At 40.8% G+C, this 18,569-nt stretch overlaps 1 protein-coding gene across 1 annotated transcript in view; it reads left to right on the forward strand.

The window, feature by feature from the left end:
* LOC6737020 overlaps window positions 1-18,569 on the forward strand; it is a 58,610-nt gene that overhangs the window by 29,573 nt on the left and 10,468 nt on the right. Inside the window, exon 3 of the mRNA XM_016170946.2 lies at window positions 4,877-5,369. Within this exon, the coding sequence (XP_016030643.1) occupies window positions 4,985-5,369 (385 nt within the window). The 5' untranslated portion in view covers window positions 4,877-4,984. The remainder of the gene's footprint in view (window positions 1-4,876; window positions 5,370-18,569) is intronic.

Below are 18,569 nucleotides of genomic sequence, written 5' to 3' on the forward strand. Positions count from 1 at the left end.
CCACATGCCTTATGCAAGCCCACTGAAGATTGTGTGTGCATGTTGGAAATCAACTCAACTGTGATTCCAGTTTTTATTTGTTTTTCCTTCTTCAGTTTTTCACATTTTTTCCTCTTTTTGCACAACCAATCTGCCGCTCTAATAGAGACCTGAAAATAGCAGGCACCCCCACAAAGAAACACTCGACACAGTCACTCAGTCAGTTGTTCAGTCATTCAGTCAGTCATTCAATCAGTGAGTCAGTCAGTCAAGCAGCAGGCGGGGAAATGGATTTACCACGCGGAAAGTTGCAAGTTAACATGGCTGCACATTTTGCCAACGGGATGCATGCAACTTGCAACATGAGCAACATTGGCATCGGCAGCACAACATCGTCGTGCATGCAACACTTACCAGCAAACAAAATTAAAGGCAAATCGCAACCAATCACAAAGATTACCCCCACACACAGCACACGGCAAACAACAAAATGGCTAAGAAAGGCCATATAAACGTGGCCCAAAGGCGCCGTTGCATTGGTATTTTAAACACTGCCAAGGCGCATAATCAAAACGCTTAAATTATAATAACTTTATTAAGACTCGACTCGAGGAGCGATCATCCACCCGCGCCCTTTATCGCCTAGATACCAACCAAATGCAAAAAAAAGAGAAAAACTACAGGTGTAGCCCAGAAAGAAAGCAAAAACTACAAACACAAACAAATGGCAAACAGGTAAAAATAAACGAAAAAAAAACCAAATGCTGGAAAAAACGATTGTCTGCTGGGCGCTTTTATTATTTCTCTCGAGTGGATTTTACTCTGTACACACTCGAGTTTGCTGCCTGCTGTTTATGATTGTTTTTTCATTTTCTCAAGTGATGAGTAGGATATCTGTCTGCCGTTGCGGCCAACAGAGTCGAGCAACAAGCTATTTGCGACTCACGACTTTTCATGCAATTTTGAATTTAAAATTCTTCACACACTCGTTTCATTATGTGGCTTCATTCCAGCTCCTCCAGATAGGCTCCCCCATTCCCCATTACCCATCGGCTGGCTCCCCCCTGCAAAATCCCCTTCTAGGGCTAAATCAACGGCCCGCCATCGAAGTCGAAGGCAGCGCAAAGTAAGATGCTACTCTTGTGGCCATCTTTGAAGTGGTTGTTGTAATGGGTGTAGCTCTGCGAGTGTGTGTGTGTGTGCTGGTGTGTGTGAGAGTGTGGATCCACCGAAGGAAGACGCCGCACAATCACGCGCCATTCGAGTTTGGATTGCCGCTCCAGAAACAATCACAGTGGTTACATGGTTGTGGCCAAAAAATCAGTTAACAGCGCGGAATATCTTTCCACGACCAAAAATATTAAGAAATAGTAAAAATATCAGATATATTGTGGTCATAGAATAGTTTGGCAAATTTACATATACAAATATATTAGTGGCTAAACATCCAGGTTATTACTTAATCAAAGTTCCTCTTCTCAGTCATTTGTGTGCTCTTCCCACGAGCAAACCACTGTGCATTTGCTGGATCTTGGTTTTAATGCCAGTGCAACTGGCCAAGACAGCATTTGCGATGACGATGACTGGCCGCTTGGATGTGGATCTGGCTTGGGTCCTACACACATAAGTCGTCTGCGCGGCTCAGCTGCTGATGATGACTTCGAGCTGGTCTCGGATTCGAGGGAATGAACGGACCGCCGCCACTTGGTGGTCCAATTCAGCGAATTGACTATAATCAGTCTAGTGCCAAGTACGTTTCAAGTGTCTACTCATGCACTTCTGTGTAGCGTGTGGTGGGCAACGCCAAGAGCCAACAGCCAAGAGCTGAGAGCCAAGTGCCCAGAGGGCCAAGAGCTGGGACCTGGGAGCCGGGAGTGGAGATGAGGTGCCGCGGATGCCGGCCGGCTGAGTTGGCTTAGCTAAGTTGGCTGGTTGGTCGGCAAGTTCCAAGTGGTTTGCTCTCGTATGCAAATGGCTGCTCCCGCTCCCGATTCCGCTCCTCATCCCAATCCCAATCCCAAACCCATACCCAAACCCTATCCCGCCACTCGACGCAGCTCTCACGAGTGCCGCGGCGCACAAAATTAATTTATTACAATGCAACAAATTACAACACTCATTAATATTTTAGCCAAGTTCTGTGTGTGCACGGAGAAAAAAATTCATGATAATCCACTCATGACTACAGTGAATAAAATGATATAGTTTATACCTAAGTAGAATATAACAGGTGATTATATGATATTAAAGATTTCCTAAACCATTTAATTATAATATCTACTTGTCTAATAAATGCAGTTAAAATTACTGAAATTCACGTATTTTAAAAGTAATTTTCAACTGTGGCCACTGTATTTCGCGCAGTGCATATTGCGTAGTTGGCCAAGAGTTGTAACATGTGACTGGCCTGGAATTTAATTCGCCGACAGGTCCAAGGAAGCTTGTAACCTGCATGTTGACTGGTTCGGTAAAAATGCCTCCAAAAGGTGGGAGAGGGTTGGGGAAAAGGGCGTGGCGTCTGGGACTGCGAGTCTCATACCTAATAAATCTGTAATTTGTAATTAATGTGAAAAATTGGCGGCCGAGACGTAGAACAAGCCTAAATTGTTATTATATGGCCGGAGTCCAAGTTCCAGTCCCAGTCGAGTGTGGGTCAGAGTCATAACTCTTCCACAAGTTCGCCAGTGTGTGTTTTATAAATATAAATTAAGCCACTTGACTAACGCACAACGCGTGTTCGAATCTCTGCCAGCCAACCAAAAAAAAAGTGAAAACTTGGTCAGCCGACTTACTTTGCCAAAAAAAAAACGGGCCAAAACGACATGTAGGATAGCCAGAAAAAATCGTTTTTATTGCACTCACCGTCGCAGGTCACTTAGATGCCCCAAGATGATGGCACATGGCTCCATTGTCTGCTGAAAGCAACTCATGCGGTGTGATTAATATGGAAGGTGGCCAAAATAACGAAGAAGCGGCTGGGCAACGGGATAAAAATACATTTGAGAACTAGTTATTTATAAGCAGGAAACAACTCAATCAGGGGAATGGTGAAAGGCGAGTGCGAAAGGTTACTTTACAGCAAAGCAATTGAATCACATAACATATCATAGATGAGTGCAAATAATCAATCTGTTTAATTTACTTAGAAACAATTTTTTTTTTGGAAACCCCCAGGGACTCCTTTTCCAAGTAAACATTTTGAGTTTCCACAGAGTACCGGCTATATTTGTTATTTTGTTTTCAAGAGTTCTTAAAAACAGTTTGCTTTGATGTTTCTAAATTTAGAGCTAGACTCTAGGCACTACCATCTGGAACACAATTCCTCCATTAGGTAAGGAAAAAAAAACAATAAAATGTACTTTAAGGTCGCCTGACAGCAAATCGGGCGTAAAAATGTCTGCATGATTGATAATATTCGAAAGTTGCAAATAAGGCGACCGCAATGGGGAACTTTGAAAATTTGAAAATATGAGTTCGAGTTTATATGGCCATATTTGCGATATAACCCCCGATGGCCCCGCTGATTCGATGCGGATCGATCAGCGGGGGCAGTTCAATTGCTACCCGAATGAAAACAATTTTTACATTTTTTTGGTTTCTGTTTTTTTGGCCAAAAGGTAACGCAGCTGAGTGAGTGATTCAATGGAGCAAAACGTGAGCTAAAGACGTGATCCAACAACAACAACAAGAACAACAGTTGTGGCAACAACCAAAAGCGTTTATACGCCTGATGAGCGAAACTGTGGGGCGGTCAAAATGCTCGAATCGGTCGGCCTTTTGGAACGATATAAAAATTTTTGTTATTCACTTGTGATATTTCACTTTTTTCCCAACGAATCAATCACAATGATTATGATAAATGATTTCGGCGTTTTTTATTTATTCACTATTTTCTTTCAAAGTTTCATTGTCTGAATGGTATTTATATCTTTCAAAGTTTTTCGGTTATGTGTATTTTTTTCCTATTTTTTTTGCATTATTAAGCCGGATAATGGGCGATCAGTGAGCTGAGCTTGTAATTGCTGGCTTATAAATCACAGTGAAAAGATATAATTTTGGTTGCGATGATCTGTTGGCCGTTGGCCGACTCTTTGATTAGCACATTTGTCTGGAGTTTCACTTTTAGCGTACTCACCGCTGACCCATTGAACTACAAATACTCGTAGGTTTTTGTTTTTTTTTTGTTAGCCGCGCAACTATAATGCTGATTTATTTCTGGCAAATTTTTTATCAGCCGTTTTTAATCTTGTTAGGAAACTTCATTAGTGTCAACCGACAGTTTTCTTAGGCTGATTAATGTGTGTCAGACGGGAGGGAAACTTTTCGGTAGCCTAGCTGGAAAAACCAGTCTGCCACCCATGGAAATTCCGCCTCTGCGGCCACGCCTCTTTTGTGTTGGTCAGTGGCATTAAGTCTTTATTGCGGGATTATTAATTGGGGTGGACGTTGGGGGTGTGCATAGTAATGAGGTGGGCTTGTATAAATAAAATAATAAGGATAACCAACCACCAGCGATGGGCATTCCAAAGTAGTTCGGGTGAAACAACTTTCAAAATGCAGCAAGTGAATGAAATATTAAACACTGGGAAAAAATTCGGTTTGTATGGAAGCTTATTATTAATAATTGTTGATAAATATGGATTTTACTTTTCACAACATATATATTTGGCCAATTAATGTAGGTATCAAAAAATTTAACTAAGTCTTTCAATCTATAGCTGAAATTGTAGCAGATACTCCACTGTATCTGCTAACTAGCTCAGGTTGCCGACCAGTTTTGGTCACCAAATTTGACAACATTTGCCAATATTTATGAATTATAATATGCAACGTTACTTATTTACAAATGGCTGTTTTTTGACGTAACTAGTTAACAAGTTAAACCACTTTATTACAGAGTCGCCCAGCCGCACAAGACGCGATCCAGGTCCAGATCCAGATACAGATCCATATCCAGATCGATGTGGCCGGAGTGCACAGACTGAGGTCCGCCCGTAGGTAGAAAATGGCGGACATTTACCAGGATGCCAGCACCACGCTGCGCTCCGTGTTTCCCAACTCGCGGCTGGACTCGCTGGCCGGAGTGGATCGCCGGATGGAGAGTCAGCTGCCAGGACCACCGGATGCGGATGCAGTCACCACCGCTTCGAGCATTGGCTACAATCCGCTCAACGACGACGACTGGTGGGCCAATGCCATCGAGGTGGACACCTTCGACTCACCGCTGGCCTTCGATGCCAGCGAAAATGGTCTGTGGAACGGACACTTTGTGCCGCCGCCACCTCGCCCGCCCTTCCTGGATGAAAGCGTCGCCGCCGACGGCCTGACCACCTGTGATCTGTGCACGTGGGCATGGCAGCGGAATGCCTACTCCCTGGATGGTTCCATAGGTGAGTACTGAGCATAGTAATTCCCATCCTTTGCCTACTCCTCGCAAAGGGTCCCTCTGCTCCTGTCGTTTTTCAATTAAAACTGCTTGCCAAGACAATAATCTGGCGGCCGTGCATCGATCGCTGATATCAATTTATCAAACTGATGTTGGGCGTGCGTGGCTCGATTGCTTTTCGGCAAGCGAGATGGAAAGACTCCTCCTTCGCCGACTTGTACACTTAGAAAAATATGTCTTATATTAGTCAAAAAATTAAAGAAGGGTTCTAGAAAGAAATTTATAAGAAGAGATACATTATTTTAATGCACTGATACCAGCAAGTCTTTTCTATGATTATAATAACATTGGTTATTTTAGTAAGTAAGGTTACTTCATCCCAAAATCGTATTTTAAAATCATTTGATTCCATTTCTTTGCCCCATTTTTCTTTCAGTGTGCACTTGCGCTTGCAAATTTAATTTGCACACATAACTCTTTGTGGCAGCTTTTGGTTTAGGCGTTGTTTCGCCAAAGTTTCGAGCCCGCGATCCGGGGATCCACCGGCACTATCGCCCCGGCACATCGCCAGTAATTTGTCTCTGCGCTCGTAAAAGAAGCGTCGCGGGAAGGGGGGGTTTCAAAAGTGGAAAAGGCGGCGGCTTAGACGCGGAAAAACTTATGAAAATATGAGGCAGTGGGAGTGGGCAGACGCAGATCGGATAGATAGGTTACAGCCAGCGAGCTCTTTAATTTATCTGAGAACAAATGAAGCAAGTCGCAGGGTCGGAAATTTAAGCAAATGCAGTGCCCAATTAAAACCCTACTGACGCTAAAAACTAAAGTCCAGCTTTCATTAACGTTGAATTCAAATTTAGCCCTTTGGTAAAAGAAAAACCTGTTAGAACTCACCCCATAACCCAAATAACACTCGTAATAGCACAAACTCACTGCCAAATGACCGCTGTCCATATGGTTATAATAGAGTTGACCGCGTGAAATTGCATTTGTTACAAATTCTTTACAAAGTTATACATGTAAATTTAGAAGTTCAGTTTTGCTTAACACGAAATGAAGTCACGTTAAGGATAGATACCACAATTTTAAGTTAATAATGTGTTGGGAGTATTACACATCTCAACACCTTGACCTTTCCAATTAATATTTTTGAATTTTTTTTAAATTTTTCGATTGAAACTACATTCTTGAAATTCCCCTCACGAGAGCATCTCCGCTGAACCATCCGCTCTGTGGGATGGGATATGGCATGGCATTTAGCCGTTTGCCGTATTTGATTTCCAGGAATCGCTTTCAGGGCAAATTGAAGTCATTATACATAGTAAAACTCCACTGAGCCGAGGTCCGAACTCCGAAACGCAGGCTGCGATGGGTGCCTGGCGTTATTAGGCTAATTATAGAGCCGCAGAATGGAGCTAGTGGCGAAACATTTCAGCTTTTCAGTATTCCAGTATATATATGGTATATATAAATGACTTTATTCATGCCGACCGGGCGACTGTTTGTCGCGCCGAATGTCTGGGATTTCCTGTGGCCCCAAACGACGTGTCAACTAATTTGCAACACTCACCTGGACGTGGGGCAGCACTTCCATGGAAGTACCTGCGGCAGCCTTTGGCGAATATTTTATATTTTTTCCTTACCCATTTTTTTTTTTTTTGCGATGGGATTAAGCCCGCTCTGGGAAGAGCCGCCGCAGCTAACAAAAAATCAAGAAATATAAAAAAAAAGCAAAATTTGACTAATGTCTTAATTTTGTGCTTAGGTGTTTGCTGCGGTTGGCTTCGCTGGGTTTTTGTGGTCCAGTCATAACGGCTATGAAGGTACGCTGCACTGTGAGTACTATGAATACTCGCTGAATAAAGCGGAAAAGTCGTGTCTGGACTGCAGCGAATGCCATTCACTTCGCTTCATCTGGCGGCCGGGTCTCTAAATTGAGTTTTTGCATGTCGTGCCCATGTCTGAGGACTTTGCTTTGTTTCTGCCTAAGTTGTTTCGGTTCGGCTTGGTTCGGTTTTTGGTTCTCTGCCGCAGAATTGACAGCTGAATAAAATGTTATTATATTTACACCATAATTTGCATGGCAATTAATCAAATGGCATGCGAAATTCGACAACGGCCACGGAAAGGTAAAGGCAATCCCAGGCGACACATTTAGCTGGTGGGTGCCCAGGTATTTCTGGGAATTATTCTAACCAACTGCCAAAGCAGTAAACAAAAAGCAGGGCAAAAAGTTTCGACCCGCCTAAATGTCTTTATTAGGAGTTGGCTGACTGAAAATGGAGCTCGTTAGGGAAGCACAAAAAAAGAAGGTATGAGTATGAGATTTATTTATAAATGGCAGACAGATAGGAACTCGTTACTTTTTGCAGGATTCATTTTGTATTTAAATAGTTAATCGACTTTAACTTGTAATTAACAGGTCTGAAAAATACCCAAGAAAAGGCATAAAACCATTTAGTTTTTTCACCCAGTTACTCTTCCATTTATTGCTAAACACGTCCTCTCGTCGAACCATTAAATTAATAGGAGAATCCCATTTTTATGGCACTTCCTGCCAACTTGAGCCACTCGTCTTGCCATGCAGGGCTCACATGTTTTAGCTTTATGGCAGATTAAGTTAACCGCTTGATTATTTCAACAACATATTTTGTATAATTTATGCGCCACTTTATGCCTCCCGTCGCACCCATAAAAGTAACAAAGAGAATAAAGGGTAACAATTCTATATATTCCGCAAATATTTACAGCAATTTGTGGCACAATAATAAAAATGAAAGGTCTCGCACCGAAGCCAAAGCCAAAGTCAAACCAAACCAAACCAAACGAAACCCAAAAAAGGACTCGTGTTTGACTTTGTGCGGCTGTTGAATAAATGTTTTATGGCAATAACAACGATATCAACAACATCGGGGTAACAACAATGGTCCGTCCAAAAAAATAAAAACAGCAGCTGTTGAAGTCGACGGCTCCTTCCGCCTATTTTGATATTTTTATTGTGGTGGTGAAATAAATTCAAATAAATAAATTTAAGTTCCTGACTTTGGTCGCATAAAGCATTACATGGCAACGAAACGAAGTTTCTGAACTTCTCGCCGTCCTTTTCTGGACCATTAGAGCTATTGTCCTGGAGGCTCCATAATAAATATTGAAGGACTATAGACGAAAACATTTATTGCCAGATTTATGTTATTTCCCTACAATAACAGGATTAGCAAAACATATGATGCCATTCAAATGGGAGTGAAAGTAAGCAGCTTTAAGTGTTTTTCTATTTGGTCTATAATAATATTCCTAAAATTTTCATACCACACCTATAAGTAAATACTTGTAAACTCTACCCACTGACTAGCTTAAAGTTTCTCCTGAATGGTTGGTTTTCCCATTTAAATGCTAATCCATCTTCTTCCATTCTCAAATGAGAAACCCAACATTTTCCGCTCCATGACCATTGGCCATAGCTCGTTAACGCCGGGCTTTTGGCCAAATACATGACTAATCTGTAGATTATGAAATTTATGCAAAAACCGCAAGAGACGTGATTCCTTTTTTCGGCATCTGTTGCAAGATATTCCAACTGTAAGCGGAAATAAGTGAGTTTTTGTAGCGTTTTTATTTGTTCTTGCCACTTTTTTATTTGTTGATGTACTACCTCGTGGTTCCTTCTGTGTGCTCTGAGTCGTATAATTGTTGCAACGAACGCACTGTGGCCTGAAGCCATAAAAAATAAACATAACACACAGATACACACACACACACAGAAACTGGGGATCTGAATGGAAGTGAGAAAACTTATTTGCTATTTTCATGGAATTTTCCATAATTTCTGCTCCGCTTGTTGTTGGAGTTTCCTCCTAGATTTTTTCTTTTTGCATTTTTTGTGGTTTCCCCGCTACGTAGCATGCAAAAATGTTTTAAAAAGATAAACAAGAAACGCTCGGCGAGAGATCGAAAAATTATTATTACTGCCAGTGCATCAGAAAGATTATGATGGTACTGGCTTCCCTGTGTGTGCCCCGTAGATGCTTTTTGTGTGTGGCATTCTTTTTTCCATAATATTTTTAACTTTGTTTACATTTTGCATTTTTATTGTGGCGTCGTCGTTGCGGACTTGCTCCCTTTTGTTCCTTTTTTTTTTAATCAATTAGGGCGAGACTTGCGTAGGGGGAAGAGCAATCGCAGTGCCCTGGGGCAGAAAAATGAGATCGCAGCCCCGAGAAACGTGCCTGGACCACACACACTGCATCCAACATCCAGACCTTAAAAATGCGGGCTCAGTACTAATAGAATTGCTGAAATGCTGATTAAAATAGTTTTCACTTTTTAATTACAATTTATGAGTTTCATTTCGTGCCATTATTGTGGATGCTTCGTCTGGAGTTCTGTTTCTTACAGTGGTAAAATTGCTTTTAAATTGGAGATCAGCTGGCTGATAGCTATTAATTAAGCGCGTATGTAATCTAAAGATTTCAATAAGATAAGACATGATGCTATCTATTAAAAATTCATTTAATTTTCTTGTGGAAATCAATCAGATTTTCGTTCTCTGTACTAATTACTAGTGTAACGATATCCGACTCCGCCGTTCAAGATCAAAGAGCCATCTCGCAAAACGTCAGACAAACATTGTCTCATTCTCTAGCGACAACATCAAAGGAAACTGTAGCCTCAGTTTTCCAGCTCCGAAACATAAACAGTTTCGAAGGGGAAAAAAAGAAAAGCACACTCTCCTATTCGTTGGCGTTGAAAAATAAAAATTAAAAATCAATTTTTTTTACACTTCTCCCCCACAAAATACACCACAGCTCATTAGCAAAGGGGGAGGGTCTTTTGAAAAAAAATGATATATATAAAATAAAACTATATGAGCAACTTTCGAAATTTTGCAGCGAGGCGACAAATTCTGTCTGGTGTATTTTTAGGGACTGAAAATCTAATTTACTAATGAGCCGTGAGCATTTGAGAAATTCACATAAATTTCGCCTAATTGAAAATCCATGCGCGGATAATTATGTGCGTCAGTCAGCATTAAATTCTCACCCGCTTGAATGGAAATTTCGGGGAAAATATGTTGTGCGGCTCTGGGGAAATCCAGTTGTCTGCGAGTTGAGGAGGTCAGTGTGATTGACAGGACGGTGGGGATGGGTGTCTCAAATTGAAGCCAGCGAATTTATTTACTGCCCACTTCAAGATGGACCTACAACACTTTTTACCCAGCGGCCATATTCGGGAGAAATTCAATCAGCATTTCGCCAAGAGGCAATTTAATTAGCTGCCCACTTTAATGGCCATTCAGCCGGACATCGGTCCGCGGCTAGAATGCTAAACACTCCACTTAGTGCCTCCGACTAGTGACCCCCAACTGCCATTCAACTTGACGCAAATTAAATTAAAATGCGGCTAAGCCAGGACCATTAAAGTCGGGACAAAAAGATCAGCGAGTCTGCCAATCAAATAGGCTGTAAATTACAATCAAATACGGTCCGCTTTTGCGGCAAAGCAGGTGGGAGTTTGGCCTGATCCCCATTCATTACCGAAAAGAACCAGACCAGAGCCAGCCCAGAGCTGGTCAAAGATCATAAAATATTTTATGAACTGACAACGAGAGCAACGACAAGCGTCGCTCCTGTCCCCCCACAGCCAGTGTTTACTGTAACACCTAATGTTTAACTAATTTCAAATATGTTTTTACGACTCTGCCTACCTGGTCAGCCCTCAGGAATTAGCCCGACTTGTCCGCTTGTATGAGGCAACGTTGCCTGTTCGTTCTACTGTTTAAATTTTGATTAGGCGATGGGTGGTGCAGATAAGTCCCGTGTAACTGTTGACTTTTTCTGGGTCGGACCCCAAGTTTTTTATAGTGATCGTGCTATGATATCAATCCACACTTAGAAAAAGGGAGGTTAAGTTAGGAATACTTATACCAAAAATAAGAAAGGAGCGTCTTGATAATTAAAATAAATATTAAATATTATTCTCACAAAACTTAATTAAGAGAAAAGTAACCACTTTAGAAAGGTCTTTTTAATAAATTTTTAAAATAATGTATAATTTATAGAATTTTTTTCAGTACATGTCCCTTTTGCCCTGTTACATTTTGCATTTGCATAGGCCAGCGATATGAATCAACGGAAAACAGTAAAATGTCTCTCTTTTCGTTCCATTTTGAACATTTTTTACGATTGCCCCTTGTTTGTTTAATTGTCTTTTACTATAACATTTAAGGTTGACTTTACGTTTTATTTACGGTGCGGTGTCAACAGTTCTTAGTTTTTACCCACGGAGATATGATAGACAGTAAAACATTTGTACTTGTAACGTCGTCGTAACTCAAGATAGTTTTTATCAAATGGGGGAAGAAATAATCTTATGGCTGCATAAATATATCCTTAAATATCTGATATAAGCCATAAAATACCAGCAAAGTTCTTTTCCGGGGCAAGCCACACCTCAGACCCTTTCGAAAACTATTAAAAGAATTTTTTGAGAATATATATGTGGGATTAACCAAATGCTTCGAATAAATAATCAGCTAGAAGAACTAGCATTTTCCATTTACCTCGGTAGAGTGGGTGTGTTTTAAGCATTTTCCAAATGGCAATCCAAAAATAAAGAATTTTTTCACCGGCTCATAAATAAAACATCACATTTTTTATAAGCTTTGGGGGCGCATAAAAAATATTTGAAATAATAAAAACACAGCTTTCTGCACCAATTAACATATCTGTTCGAGATATGAGGCATTATGTGTCGTCGTTTCTTGGTGAATTTAAATTTGACTTACGCTTCATTAAAGCACAAATTTGAATTTGTTGATTTTGGCTCAATCGTAACCAAATATTTTCTTTCTCTTCGCCTAAAGTTTAGGGCCTAATTGACTTTGGCTATAAAGTTCGCGGCTCAGAAAGACTGAACACCAATACAAATGCAAATACATCTAGGCAAGATTTATATTTGCCGCAAACTTTTCGTGGAATTGCAAAGAGGCAAATATACAAAACTAATTAAAATTCAACTTGGCAAAAAGTTTTCGCCTAAGCAATAAATATTGTAAAATATGTACTCTGACACGCCCACATCCGTTTCCTGGGAATGGTCGAATTCCTCCATGGGTTTCCCATGCGGTTCCATTTGTCATTCGAGTGCCAAAGTTTTTTTGGTCGCAACTGGGAAAACTGCCATTGATAGGTTCTCATTTGAAAGTTGTTGCCAAATGTTGCCAGTGGGTTAGGGTTAGGACTCCAGGAAAACTTGCAAAACCCTCGAAGAGAATAAAGTCTTACAATTAATCAGTCTTTGGGTTAACTGAAACTAATGAGAAATCTGCGGGAAAGCATTAAGTTTGATAAATTGCCTTCATTTGAATGGAGCTACGGAGTTTTAACGCCCAGGATCCAATAGTATGGTACAATTAAAATCCATGCCCATGAATCTTTTTCACAACCCCAACGAAATCGAGTCTCATTTATAGAAGCGACAACAAAACACCTGAGTATTACACAGACATTTATCATGCGGCACTAAAAGTCAAACAGGAACTGGAATTTTATTTACCTGTCTAGCCATGGATATTACCTGGTCTTGGCCACGGGGTGCCGGTGCCTTTCCAGAAAAGGACTGCCTTAAAAAACGAGAAGGTGAAATGTTTGCCCCAGAACGCGTGTGATAAACCTAATGAGCAAAGGGCACTTGGGAAACTCACGATAACGATCGGGAAAACGCTTGCCTTTTTGGAGACCGAGCCCGAAAGCTAAGTAAAGAAAATCGTGTGCCGTGTGGCATATAAAAACTGTTGTCACTTCATTGCCATGACATTTAAATATTTCAATTTGTGATACAGCGAATCGAATGCCTAAAAGGTTTCCTCTTTCTGGAGAAATAGCCGACGAGATATAAAATTCAATTAAGACATTTCAACATTAAATGAGCCGCCAAAAGCGAAGAGTTGGCCCAGTGAAATATCTGAGAAATATGCATACGAGATTCTCGGACATAATTCAGCTTCTAAATAATTACAAGAATGTTTAGTAGATAATTTGTTGGCATTGTTATGCAAATTCGATTCAGCGCACGAGAAAGGAGCCAAGACTTGCAGTCATAATTGAGACATTTGATTGTATGGAAATGCTAGCCACATTCTGGTATACCTGCGCATATTAAATGAGAATTAAAAAAGCTACGGCTTTGGCTTCTTCTTATTAATAATGATAACTCTCATGTAGATTTTATGTATGTCTTCTCCATTTTTTTTGTATTTTTGTATCTGTCGGTTAGTTTGACAAACGGCCGAAAGGCCGAAAAAACTCCCTTTTGTCTCTGCTTAATTTGCCTGGCTTCTTTGCGATCCGATCGCTATCAAGTCGAATAATGCCTAATTTATGTGGTAACTCCGGTCGGTTTTAATTTATGCCCGCCAGTACGTCTTATATCACTCTGTATTTGCTGGTTTGTTCCACAAGCGTGTTAATGCACTAATTGTTTTTGGCAATTAATCAATGTTTATGTGGGAGCCAAAGTTGCTGTCCCTCGTGCCGCAAACAAATAAATAATAATTTACGTTGACATTACATTAATCCAATGCAATGTCTAGGCCAGAAAACTTCACCCCGAAATTTCAACATTTCCCGAACGGATCCCAGTTGTTAAATTGAATTTCCTTGCTCTTTTGCATAATTGAATCTACTCTCGCCGGGTTTGGTCCTCTTTGGCTTCTATCTTTTGTGACAGTCAACAGATTTTGGCTTTTACTTGCCAAGTCAAAGGCATTTAATGGCATTATGCCAATATATATCTGCAATGGCAATGGGTGGCAAACGACAAGGGGAGTTCCATTTGCCAGGCAAAAATGTTGCAAAAAGCAGTAAAAAAAATGGGAGTAATCAAGACAGGCAAAAAACTTGGCAGACATTTCGTTGGCAGCTTTTTTAAGTAAAAAGTTCGAGCACGGATATTTTGGCTGGGTGGGGTTTTGATTTAAGGTACCTAGCTGTAAGTGAAAATTTCAGATTCATGATGGTAAATTTCTTGCCACTGCATTTTCAAGTATATCTTAACTTCATAGTTTCCATTGTACCTTTGACAAACAAATTTATAAACGCACCCCCGCAATCAAAAAACGCCATGTGCAGTTGACTAATTTACCAGCAATACCACTTGCCACTGCGGTTAAATTAAGTCATTAAATACACAAAAAACACAGGCAATGAAAAACTCTGAATAAACAATGGCTAATGATGGCCACAGTAGCAAGTTTCTCTCACCTGCTACGAAAAAATAAATGAAAAAAGGGCAGAAAAGTAATTTTCCAACAGGGTAGCAACTGGAGTATCGTGTGGTATTGACCACAAATTAACAGTTGTAACCAAGCACCCCGCACCTCATCTCATCGCAAAAACGTAGGCCATAAAAAATGTTACCAACTCTCTCGTCTGCAGTGCGTAATTACGGTGCACATTACCAGCACACGGGGATACACATTTGCACTTAATTGTGGCGCTTAATTAGACCAAAAAGGTGCAGACTCAGAGGGATCGGGCCAAAACCCAAAGCCCAAAACCCAGACAATGGCCCAGAGCAACTCCGACTGACTGAGTGTCGAGTGCTGCTGTTTGAAGAGTGTTTCACATGCAATTCAATTCAAACGTATTTACATGACATCCCATTCCCCGATTGACAACTCAATTTAGTTTTAATTGTTTGTGCACGTAATTGTTGTTATTGCTGGTAGCGAAAAGGATTTCATTGCGCTAATGATACTTTTGAGCCCTCAGCTTCTCCACAGCATCGCAATTAAGTTGAGCGGGGGAAAATCTGAAGCGTTTTAGTCACATTTGTCGACTAAGAGATATTTGATACTCATTGAGCTGACACATATAATTTCATAATATTATTTGTCAAGCTCCAAGATCACTTTAAGCTTATAATTCGTTATTTTTATAGGGTAGCAACTCATTCTCATATCAGCTTTCTACTTTCCAACGATCCCAATATACCCACTTGGCACCTTTTACAAACTGAAAACTCGAAAATTTGCCGAAATTGTATGCGAAATTCCTGTGAGCCGAACTTCTGTTGAAAATTTTCGGCATATGTCGCATCTTTGCCTTCATTCCCAATCCCAATCCACATTTCGTATCTGTATCTTGTATCTGGTGGCGCCGCCGCTGGGGGTCCTGTCAGTCCCCCCCCAGTTCCCCACTCCTTGCTTTTTACCCCCAATGTCTCTGCGCCTGCGCATTCAGTTTAATTTTTATTTCATTTTCGCTGACAATTTGCAGCCGCTGTCCAGTAAAAAAAAAAAAACAAATATATATAAAGCAGGGAAAAAACATTTTTTCAGTGCGTTTTATTTAACGACTTTCGGTCCGGACGCATGTTGCACTTTGCTGTTGTTGCTGTTGTTCATTTGATTATCGCCACTGTCGCCATGTAATTTATTATATTGGCTTAACCGAGTACGCAACCTGGCCCTCTTTTTTATGGCTTTAACCTTTGGGCAACCGCCGCGTTGCTGACATTATTTAATTTGTCATTTAATTCTCGTTCGCCTTTTTCGGCGACTTTCTTTGTTTCGGGAATCGAGTTTGGTTTCGACCATATGTTATTCTTGAAAATTTGTAAGAAAGTTGGCTAAGGGAATTTATGTTTATGTGCAGTGACAGATATATGAGCTACTGCGAGGTGTGTTTGACTTTTGGCCCGCATTTGTTATATTTCCACAAGATATGGCTTTAATTCACGGGTTAATAACTTTTGTGACTTCAAAATTCTTTAAAAATTTATGTTTCAGCTTCATATGCATGTGTCGTGATATGATATTTATTTTCTTAATTTAATTGTGCAAATTCGCTTACTGTTTTAATCATCTCCTGTACTGTTAATTAATTATCTCGAATTTAATTTAAATCGCCGTATCGCCCACCGTCGTCGCACAGAAATTCCAATGCCAAAAAAGTCGCTAAATCATTTCTTAATTGCTCAATTTGAAAACAAATGCGACCATTTAATTTAATTGTGTGGACTGTTAATTGAGTCGTAGTTTGGCCCGTCGATGCCTTTTATTTCAGCACGAATGCAGGCTTCCCCCCGTGGCCACGCCCCCTGCCCGATACATTTGTTAGATAATGCCAGGGAAAACTTGTTGTCTGTGTAAGCCCGCCTGTTCATTTTCGGCATTTTTGGCCAGGCAATTAAATCCAAAAAGAGCAAAAAAAAATAAAACAAAATCGAAACTGCGACAGTTTTCGGGGCTCAAATGCTCAGCTGCATTGCCGTGGGCCCAGCGATTTTAATGATTTACTGCAGTAGCTGGACTCCACTGGCTCTCCCACTTTGGCAGGTGGGCTAAGCGGTGTCGAAATTTGCATATGTCGCGTATATATACCATATGCATTATGCGATAATGTGCAATAAACGTCGGGGAATCGAAATTATGTCGCGGGCTTTCGGCATTTGAGATACAAGCCTGTTAACTGGGCCGATAAGTCGAAGAGGGGGGGAGTTGGTGGCGGGGGCATAAGTGGATATGCAACTGAAACCATAAATCTTGAGAGCATTTGGCCGAAACGCATCATCAATCATCTCGGCATGCAGATCGATTATTACAATTGCCGACAGACAGACACAGAAGTGAGTTGGCGGCGGTTGCATCTGCGGGCCCTCATTTGTATCTGATGGATGTATCTGCGGCAACCTCCTGCTGCTGCTGCTGCAGTTGCTGTTGCTTTTGCTGTTGCATGTTGCCCAGTTTCGCGGAAAACTTCAGCACAGCTGCACAACAGCACAACATTTGCTCGTGTCAAGTCCAAAAAGTTCCGAGAAAAGCTAAATCCACTGGCCATGTTCTAGGTACATATGCCAAATAAAAAAACGAGAAAAAAATAAACCAAAGCCCATTGTCCGTTGCACGAAATTATTTTAATGAGTTGCCAATTAGGTCCACAAGCCAACTGAAATAGATCAGTCAGGCGAAGAGACTGCTAATAAAATCCTGTAAATTGTAAATAAAATACCTGAATTCAGTCCGATTGCGTAGAGCGGTGCACACCTGTTGAATGCCACTGAGTGGCATAAATACGAGTTCGAGTGGCTGGCTAAAAGGGTCCCCATCCTGTCCTGTTTTAGCTATTTACGAGTCTTTTGGGGAATTACATTCGGATCGGGCCAACTGACAGCATCCGACAAGCCAAAGTCCTTGATGCTAAAAAGAACTGGGGGAAATTCACGGTCCAGGAATGCAGATGTTGCATGCGATAGTCAGTGGAAAGTGTAAGCTAATTTATGTAGAAGCGTCGACTTAATTTAGAAATACTAATACCATACTAATTAGCATTCATAGTGCAAACAAAGAGGGTGTTTGCTCTCTGTACAAATAATTGGCGGCAGTGCAGCCAATAAAAAGTGATGATTGCCCATCTTAAATTAAAGGAAATCCGTTTTTCCAGCCAGAAAGTTGTTCATTTTAATGCAAATCAGCAGAGTAATTTCTTTTCCCTTTACTTTAACTCACGCATAGAAGTCATGTTGTGAAGCTCAGGCAGCAAAGACAGTAAAATGCTTAACTTCATTTTTTCTCAACTCTCGTTAGTTCAATTAACAAGTGGAGCTCGTTGTACTCATTTCATTTCATTTGCTTGGTCTTTGTTTTTTTTATTACAATTTTTTTGTTCAACACTTTCTGAGGCGCCGCCTATTAACGCGTTTCCTGCCAACCACGCCCACATCCTCAATTCAAGCGAAAATTGCTTTTCACTCGCTCCATTCTGTTTGTTATTAATTACCCAGTTTCCAAAGACGTTACGCATTTACCAGTTTTCGAGGTACCGAGTTCGGGGTTATTTTATTCCTTCTTTTTTTTCATCTTGGCCAATTGAATTATAACGGGGCGAAGACAATGAAAAAGGGGGGCATCACCGAAAAATGCCTTGGAAAGGAGCTCAGAAAAAAAACATAATGGCGTTTGCTTTCATTATAGCACCGTGGCATAGTATAAATATTTAAGCAACTGGCAATGAGATAACAAACGATGAGGGGGTTGGGTTAAATTTATAAGCGTGAAAATGGGGTCAACGGTTAGTGGGGATGGGGGGGGAATAAGCCAGGAGTTCCAGGCAATTCATCAGTTAGCAGCGGCTAAATTACTGACCACCCCACTGCTTTTATTTGGCTATGCTCTAGAAAAGAGTTGAAGGCCATGCAGGTGAAACTT

The sequence above is a fragment of the Drosophila simulans genome, chromosome 3L, assembly GCF_016746395.2.
Source record: "Drosophila simulans strain w501 chromosome 3L, Prin_Dsim_3.1, whole genome shotgun sequence".
Lineage (NCBI taxonomy): Eukaryota > Metazoa > Arthropoda > Insecta > Diptera > Drosophilidae > Drosophila > Drosophila simulans.